At 40.1% G+C, this 10,000-nt stretch overlaps 1 protein-coding gene across 1 annotated transcript in view; it reads right to left on the bottom strand.

Moving 5' to 3' along the window:
- CENPK (centromere protein K) overlaps nucleotides 1-10,000 on the bottom strand; it is a 210,546-nt gene that overhangs the window by 146,771 nt on the left and 53,775 nt on the right. Inside the window, exon 3 of the mRNA XM_053701331.1 lies at nucleotides 7,121-7,258. Within this exon, the coding sequence (XP_053557306.1) occupies nucleotides 7,121-7,258 (138 nt within the window). The remainder of the gene's footprint in view (nucleotides 1-7,120; nucleotides 7,259-10,000) is intronic.

Raw genomic sequence — 10,000 nt, forward strand, 5'->3', positions numbered from 1 at the left:
AACCTTGTCCCAAGGGAATCCTTTAGATTCACACCAACAGATATATTTTTTCCAAATTTTGTGGTAAATTTTTCTAGTTACAGGCTTTCTGGCCTGAACAAGAGTATCAATAACAGAATCTGAGAACCCTCGCTTTGATAAGATCAAGCGTTCAATCTCCAAGCAGTCAGCTGGAGTGGGACCAGATTCGGATGTTCGAACGGACCTTGAACAAGAAGGTCTCGTCTCAAAGGTAGCTTCCATGGTGGAGCCGATGACATATTCACCAGATCTGCATACCAAGTCCTGCGTGGCCACGCAGGAGCTATCAAGATCACCGACGCCCTCTCCTGATTGATCCTGGCTACCAGCCTGGGGATGAGAGGAAACGGCGGGAATACATAGGCTAGTTTGAAGGTCCAAGGTGCTACTAGTGCATCTACTAGAGTCGCCTTGGGATCCCTGGATCTGGACCCGTAGCAAGGAACCTTGAAGTTCTGACGAGAGGCCATCAGATCCATGTCTGGAATGCCCCACAGTTGAGTGATTTGGGCAAAGATTTCCGGATGGAGATCCCACTCCCCCGGATGCAATGTCTGACGACTCAGAAAATCCGCTTCCCAATTTTCCACTCCTGGGATGTGGATTGCAGACAGGTGGCAGGAGCGAGTCTCCGCCCATTGAATGATTCTGGTCACTTCTTCCATCGCCAGGGAACTCCTTGTTCCCCCCTGATGGTTGATGTACGCAACAGTCGTCATGTTGTCTGATTGAAACCGTATGAACTTGGCCCTCGCTAGCTGAGGCCAAAGCCTTGAGAGCATTGAATATCGCTCTCAGTTCCAGAATATTTATCGGTAGAAGAGATTCTTCCCGAGACCAAAGACCCTGAGCTTTCAGGGATCCCCAGACCGCGCCCCAGCCCATCAGACTGGCGTCGGTCGTGACAATGACCCACCCTGGTCTGCGGGAGGTCACCCCTTGTGACAGGTTGTCCAGGGACAGCCACCAACGGAGTGAGTCTCTGGTCCTCTGATTTACTTGTATCTTCGGAGACAAGTCTGTATAGTCCCCATTCCACTGACTGAGCATACACAGTTGTAATGGTCTTAGATGAATGCGCGCAAAAGGAACTATGTCCATTGCCGCTACCATCAAACCTATCACTTCCATGCACTGCGCTATGGAAGGAAGAGGAACGGAATGAAGTATCCGACAAGAGTGTAGAAGTTTTGTTTTTCTGGTCTCTGTCAGAAAAATCCTCATTTCTAAGGAGTCTATTATTGTTCCCAAGAAGGGAACTCTTGTCGACGGAGATAGAGAACTCTTTTCCACGTTCACTATCCATCCGTGAGATCTGAGAAAGGCCAGGACTATGTCCGTGTGAGCCTTTGCTTGAGGAAGGGACGACGCTTGAATCAGAATGTCGTCCAAGTAAGGTACTACAGCAATGCCCCTTGGTCTTAGCACCGCCAGAAGGGACCCTAGTACCTTTGAGAAAATCCTTGGAGCAGTGGCTAATCCGAAAGGAAGCGCCACGAACTGGTAATGCTTGTCCAGGAATGCGAACCTTAGGAACCGATGATGTTCCTTGTGGACAGGAATATGTAGATACGCATCCTTTAAATCCACCGTGGTCAAGAATTGACCTTCCTGGATGGAAGGATTGTTCGAATGGTTTCCATTTTGGACGATGGAACCTTGAGAAACTTGTTTAGGATCTTGAGATCTAAGATTGGTCTGAACGTTCCCTCTTTTTTGGGAACTACGAACAGATTGGAGTAGAACCCCATCCCTCGTTCTCTTAATGGAACAGGATGAATCACTTCCAGAAGATAACCTTGGGAGACTATTTCTAGCGCCCAAGGATCCAGAACATCTCTTGCCCAAGCCTGAGTGAAGAGAGAGAGTCTGCCCCCCACCAAATCCGGTCCCGGATCGGGGGCCCGCATCTCATGCTGTCTTGGGAGCAGTGGCAGGTTTCTTGGCCTGCTTTCCCTTGTTCCAGCCTTGCATAGGTCTCCAGGCTGGATTGGCTTGAGAAGTATTACCCTCCTGCTTAGAGGACGTAGCACTTGGGGCTGGTCCGTTTCTGCGAAAGGGACGAAAATTAGGTTTATTTTTGGCCTTGAAAGACCTATCCTGAGGAAGGGCGTGGCCCTTGCCCCCAGTGATATCAGAGATAATCTCTTTCAAGTCAGGGCCAAACAGTGTTTTCCCCTTGAAAGGAATGTCAAGCAATTTGTTCTTGGAAGACGCATCCGCTGACCAAGATTTTAACCAAAGCGCTCTGCGCGCCACAATAGCAAACCCAGAATTTTTCGCCGCTAACCTAGCCAATTGCAAGGTGGCGTCTAGGGTGAAAGAATTAGCCAATTTAAGAGCACGAATTCTGTCCATAATCTCCTCATAAGAAGAAGAATTACTAATAATCGCCTTTTCTAGCTCATCGAACCAGAAACACGCGGCTGTAGTGACAGGGACAATGCATGCAATTGGTTGTAGAAGGTAACCTTGCTGAACAAACATCTTTTTTAGCAAACCTTCTAATTTTTTATCCATAGGATCTTGGAAAGCACAACTATCTTCTATGGGTATAGTGGCGCGCTTGTTTAGAGTAGAAACCGCCCCCTCGACCTTGGGGACTGTCTGCCATAAGTCCTTTCTGGGGTCGACTATAGGAAACAATTTTTTAAATATGGGGGGAGGTACGAAAGGTATACCGGGCCTGTCCCATTCTTTATTAACAATGTATGCCACCCGCTTGGATATAGGAAAAGCTTCGGGGGGCCCCGGGGCCTCTAGGAACTTGTCCATTTTACATAGTGTTTCTGGAATGACCAGATAATCACAATCATCCAAATTGGATAACACCTCCTTAAGCAGAGCGCGGAGATGTTCCAACTTAAATTTAAAAGTAATCACATCAGGTTCAGCTTGTTGAGAAATTTTTCCTGAATCTGAAATTTCTCCCTCAGACAAAACCTCCCTGGCCCCCTCAGACTGGTGTAGGGGCCCTTCAGAAACAATATCATCAGCGTCCTCATGCTCTTCAGTATTTTCTAAAACAGAGCAGTCGCGCTTTCGCTGATAAGTGGGCATATTGGCTAAAATGTTTTTGATAGAATTATCCATTACAGCCGTTAATTGTTGCATAGTAAGGAGTATTGGCGCGCTAGATGTACTAGGGGCCTCCTGTATGGGCAAGACTGGTGTAGACGAAGGAGGGGATGATGCAGTACCATGCTTACTCCCCTCACTTGAGGAATCATCTTGGGCATCATTTTTACTAAATTTTTTATGACATAAATCACATCTATTTAAATGAGAAGGAACCTTGGCTTCCCCACAGTCAGAACACAATCTATCTGGTAGTTCAGACATGTTAAACAGGCATAAACTTGATAACAAAGCACAAAAAACGTTTTAAAATAAAACCGTTACTGTCACTTTAAATTTTAAACTGAACACACTTTATTACTGCAATTGCGAAAAGGTATGAAGGAATTGTTCAAAATTCACCAAAATTTCACCACAGTGTCTTAAAGCCTTAAAAGTATTGCACACCAAATTTGGAAGCTTTAACCCTTAAAATAACGGAACCGGAGCCGTTTTTATATTTAACCCCTTTACAGTCCCTGGAATCTGCTTTGCTGAGACCCAACCAAGCCCAAAGGGGAATACGATACCAAATGATGCCTTCAGAAAGACTTTTCTATGTATCAGAGCTCCACACACATGCAGCTGCATGCCATGCTGTTCTCAAAAACAAGTGCGCCATACCGGCGCGAAAATGAGGCTCTGACTATGATTAGGGAAAGCCCCTATAGAATAAAGTGTCTAAAACAGTGCCTGCCGATATTATTTTAAACTCGAAGCCATCTCCGTGGAGATGTTGCCTGTACAACGGCAAAGAGAATGACTGGGGTAGGCGGAGCCTAGGAGGGATCATGTGACCAGCTTTGCTGGCTCTTTGCCATTTCCTGTTGGGGAAGAGAATATCCCACAAGTAAGGATGACGCCGTGGACCGGACACACCTATGTTGGAGAAATATAATCGTTTGGAAACGATTTATAGATGACGTAATAGTCATCTGGAAAGGGGATGAGAGTGAAATAGACAGATTCTTTAATTATGTGAATCATAATGAATTCAATTTAAAATTCACGAAAAATGTGAATAGCACTAAAATTGAATTTTTAGATGTAGTGCTCACAGGAAGTGAGAATATAATAACTACCAGCTTATATAAAAAGGAGACAGACTCGAACAGCTACCTCCACGCCAAGAGTGATCATCATAGAAATTGGATCAGAAATATACCATATGGTCAATTTCAGAGGGTGAGGAGGAACTGTTCGAGTCTGGTCTCCTTTGATAAAGAATCAGAAGAACTAAAAATCAAGTTTTGAGCCAAGGGCTATTCTAGGGACTTGGTAGAAAGTGGATACTCAAGGGCACGCCAACTAGAAAGATCCACTCTTCTAAAGCAGAAATCAAACCATAATTCTGAAAGGAAAAAGATGGACAATCTATTTTTAACAAAATACAACGAAAAATCATGGGATATAAAGAGAGTACTGAGAAAACATTGGCATGTTTTATTAGAATATCCTATCCTTAAAAAGTCCTTGGATCATATCCCTAGAGTTGTATTCAAGAAAAACAAGAATTTAAAAGATATTTTAGCTCCCAGTAGATTGAGACAGGATCCAAACAAACAGAATTGGCTAAATAGAGTGAGCTGTGGTTTTTTTAAGTGCAATAGGAAGAATTGCAGCACATGTCCAATAATAGATCATGACAACAAACAAATAACATCTCATGTAAATGGCTACACTAGGCCTATTAGAACATCTATGAATTGTCATTCTAAGTATGTTGTATATGCCCTAGAATGTAGTTGCAAGCTGCAATATATTGGTAGGACTAAAAGAACAGTAAAAAGAAGGGTATTAGAACATATTGCAAACATTGAGCAAGGGGACATGTCCCATGGAGTGACGGACCACTTTAGAAAGAAACATAATAATGATCCTTCTAGCTTGAGATTTAAGGCAATAGAACAAGTGGTCATGGATGAAAGGAGGGGAGACAGGATGTTATGGTTGAGACAGAGAGAAACATTCTGGATCCACTCCCTTCATACCTTGGAGCCCAATGGAATGAATAGGGAAGTGGATATTCAAGCCTTTTTAATTTAATTTAATATCAACTTAATATTGACTCAATTTAATTCAATAGGGTATAAAATATAATTAGAACAAGTTTCATTTTTTAAAAATTGAATCGAATTTAAAAAGGTGGATATCAATTATTTTTATGTGTAAAAATGATAAAGGGGATTTTTTAAACTTCATTACTCAATTGTAATTATTGAAAGTCCAAGAAACTTTACAGGTATGAGCTATTAACTGCATATTCAAATAGAAGATACAGATAATTAATACATCACAATAGCTTTATTTCAAACAGCATCTATATACTTAGAAGTGACTAAAATTTCATTACCCATAAACTGTAGTGAACGCATTATAATATCCCCTTATCAAGCAAGCGTTTTATATATACACATGTACTATTAAATTGTAAATTTAGTGAATGATCTGCTGATAGCTCATAATACATATTGGTTATTAGATTTTAAAATATATACATTATTATTTCGATTTTTTATATTTTTTTATGTGTATATACATATGCAAAAATTTTTAACTTGGATTAACATTAGAATGACTGTTTAGGAGGAACTCGTAAATTGAGTATACAGAGTTAAATCCTATAAAACAATGATTGTAATAGAACATATGAGATTGTGTGTTGTTAAATAGGATTTTAAGTTGTAGCTTCCCTTCAACATTGAAATACTATTACTCCTCATATACCGGCACTTTTACTGACAGGTCTCGCAATCGTTCTGACGTAGGGAGGGCGTGAACCTTAACGCTGTCTCATAAGCACAGCAGGTAGGGTGGGCGTACATCAAGCCTCTGATGAAGCGGATGTTTCCGTGAAACGCGTAAGGCCACGCCCACCTTACGTCACTTGTGATTCACACGCCGAGCAGGAGCATAGCTATACACGCTGTTACTACTACCGGCAGCGTTTTTTTATCAGTCAACACTTGACCGGATTGCCAACTTCAGGAGCGGAGCGGAGTGGTAAGACTAACCAGAACTTTCAGACATTACTAACCGCTACCCTCATCTACCTTGAACCTGACTGGGGATCTTACTGACAAGGAGACTTTCCTATTTCATTGGGATTTGCTACCAGTAACAAGTGGGGACACTTTAAGGATCCGACCGCTATTACTTACCTCATATGATTGGGGTTCCCTTTGTGAGTAGGATTCATTCCTGAATTGCTGAATATATGTAATGTGTTTTTAAAATATTAAATTGATCTGCACTATGAAAAGTGTATCTGTGCGCTTGTTCTTTTAGATTCTTGCAGATATATATATATATATATATTAATAATAATAATAATAATAATAATAATAATAATAATAATAATAATAATAATAATAATAATAATAACAACAACAACAACACGTTAAAGTGATACTTAACCCACATGTTTTATTTCATGATTCAGAAAGAGCATGCAATTTTATGCAACTTTATCATTTACTCCTATTATCAATTTTTCTTCGCTCTCTTGCTATCTTTATTTGATAAGCAGGAATGTAAAACTTAGGAGCTGGCCCATTTTAGGTTCAGCACCCTGGATAGCGCTTGCTTATTAGTGACTACATTCAGCCAACCAATAAGCAAGCATAACCCAGGTTCTGAACCAAAAAAATGGGCGGCTCCTAAGCTTTACATTCCTGCTTTTTAAATAATGATAGCAAGAGAATGAAGAAAAATGAATAATAGGAGTAAATTAGAAAGTTGCTTAAAATTGCATGCTCTATCTGAATCATAAAAGAAAAAGTTTGGATTTAGAATCCCTTTAAAAGTTGGACTAGTATTTTACAGTTGTGATACGTAGAAAGGTTCCAAGTTACATTTTAGGTGCAGCTGGAGGCGGATGGTGGGGCAAGAGGAGGGCATCCAAGGGCACCAGTGGCTCCCTGGTAACTGGTTTTGTCAAGTCAAGATGTGATTGTGAACATGATGTTCTAAAAATACAAACCTCTTCCATTTGATTCCATGTGTCTTCACACTGCTGCAAGAGTTGTTCCTTGGCATCCTCGGATGTGTGTGTGTTGGAGTGAATGTCTGGGGGAAGGACATGTTGGTAGGTTGACATATACCGTGCCAGATTTTCAGCCTACAAGAAAAAAGCAATTTTAGAACTGTAACCAATATTTTTCTTAAGTATCTGCAAAAGTAGATCAGTTAGTACTTTATTACAATGTGTATATTAAAGGGACAGTCTACACTTTAATCATATTAAAGTCTTACCTTAGATTAAGCTGCAAATAGCCTCCTGTACCCTTTTCAATATCATGCAGCAGTAGCAATAAAAAAAGTTATTTTAAAATGAATATTGTTTCTGGCCACTTTGAAATGGCTGCCAAGTTTAGCCCACTGATGACATCACTATCTGGGCTGCATCTAGGCATTCTGCGGAATAGAATTCATTCTGTTGAATCCAACTAGTGAGCCTTTTGTGATTGGAAGTCATATGCAGCCCAGGTTGTGATGTCATCAGTCGGCTGAGCTTGGCAGCCATTGCAAAGTGGCCAGAAACAATATTCTTTTTAAAATATTTTTTTTTACCATTCCTGCTGCATAATATAGAAAAGTTGCAGGAGGCTATTTGCAGCTTAATCTAAGGTAAGACTTTAAGATGACCAAGATTTAGACTGTCCATTTAAAGAATTTTTAGGGATAAGATAAAATCCCCTCATGTGACCTGATAGGAAAGGGAAGAAAATGAGCCACCAATTGGAAGTCATGCTTGTCTAGGTCCGTTTTCCTTTAGATTGACATCATGGGTCGATACCTTCCTTTGAGCAAGCTTATATTGGCACAGTCTGACCATATCGTAGGAGTGACCTAAATAAATATTTTGTATACTTGATTCATGTCTCAGGACAATCTACATTACGTGATAATGAAAAAAAAAGGTTTTGACTCATGAACCATGTTGCTCACTGGGATTGTAAATTTCCATGCATAGATTTTCTAGAATTGATCATACATCTGCTTGCATTACCAAATTCCCCATGTCTTTTGAGTATGACTAGAGTTAAGGTGTGAGAAATCATTGGGCAAGAGACAGTATACTTTAAGCCTCTGTATTCTAAATGCAAAATAAAACAATAACCCCACCCCAAAAAAATAAAAATAATAATATATACAGTTGTGCTCATAAGTTTACAAGTTTATAAGTTTACCCTGGCAGAATTTATGATTTCTTGGCCATTTTTCAGAGAATATGAATGATAACACAAAAACTTTTCTTTCACTCATGGTTAGTGTTTGGCTGAAGCCATTTATTATCAATAAACTGTGTTTACACTTTTTAAATCATAATGACAACAGGAACTACCCAAATGACCCTGATCAAAAGTTTATATACCCTGGTGATTTTGGCCTGATAACATGCACACAAGTTGACACAAAGGGGTTTGAATGGCTATTAAAGGTAACCATTCTCACCTGTGATCTGTTTGCTTGTAATTAGTGTGTGTGTATAAAAGGTCAATGAGTTTCTGGACTCCTGACAGACCCTTGCATCTTTCATCCAGAGCTGCACTGACGATTCTAGATTCCGAGTCATGGGGAAAGCAAAAGAATTGTCAAAGGATCTGCGGGAAAAGGTAGTTGAACTGTATAAAACAGGAAAGGGATATAAAAAGATATCCAAGGAATTGAGAATGCAAATCAGCAGTTTTTAAACTCCAATAAAGAAGTGGAAAATGAGGGGTTCTGTTGAAACCAAACCACTGTCAGGTAGACCAACTAAAATTTCAGCCACAACTGCTAGAAAAATTGTTCAGGATGCAAAGACAAACCCACAAATAACTTCAGGTGAAATACAGGATATGTGGTTTGGCTGTTTCAAGATGCACAATAATGAGGCACTTGAAGAAAGATGGGCTGCATGGTCGAGTCGCCAGAAGAAAGCCATTACTACACAAATGTCACAAAGTAACCCGCGTACAATACGCCAAAATGCACAGAGACAAGCCTCAAACCTTCTGGCACAAAATCATTTGGAGTGATGTGACCAAAATTGAGCTTTTTGGCCAAAACCAAAAACGCTACATTTGGAGAGGTACACCCCATTCCTACTGTGAAACACGGAGGTGGATCGCTGATGTTTTGGGGATGTGTGAGCTACAAAGGCACAGGAAATTTGGTCAGAATTGATGGAAAGATGAATGCAGTATGTTATCAAACAGAACGCCTCATTTTCCACTTCTTGATTAGAGTTTGAACACTGCTGATTTGCATTCTCAATTCCTTGGGTATCTTTTAATATCCCTTTCCTGTTTTATACAGTTCAACTACCTTTTTCCCACAGATCCTTTGACAATAACTTTTCTTTCCCCATGACTCAGAATCCAGAAAGGTCAGTGCAGCACTGGATGAAAGATGCAAGGGTCTGTCAGGAGTCCAGAAACTCATTGACCTTTTATACACACACACTAATTACAAGCAAATAGATTTACCTTTAATAGCCATTCAAACCCCTTTGTGTCAACTTGTGTGCATGTTATCAGGCCAAAATCACCAGGGTATGTAAACTTTTGACCAGGGTCATTTGGGTAGTTTCTGTTGTCATTATGATTTAAAAAGAGTAAACACAGTTGATTGATAATAAATGGCTTCAGCCAAACACTAACCATGAGTGAAAGAAAAGTTTTTGTGTTATCATTCATATTCTCTGAAAAATGGCCAAGAAATCATAAATTCTGCCAGGGTATGTAAACTTATGAGCACAACTGTATGTATGTATGTATGTATGTATGTATATATATATATATATATATATATATATATATATATATATACACATACACATACACATATACATACAGGGAGTGCAGAATTATTAGGC

Source organism: Bombina bombina, chromosome 2, assembly GCF_027579735.1.
Source record: "Bombina bombina isolate aBomBom1 chromosome 2, aBomBom1.pri, whole genome shotgun sequence".
Classification (NCBI taxonomy): Eukaryota; Metazoa; Chordata; class Amphibia; order Anura; family Bombinatoridae; genus Bombina; species Bombina bombina.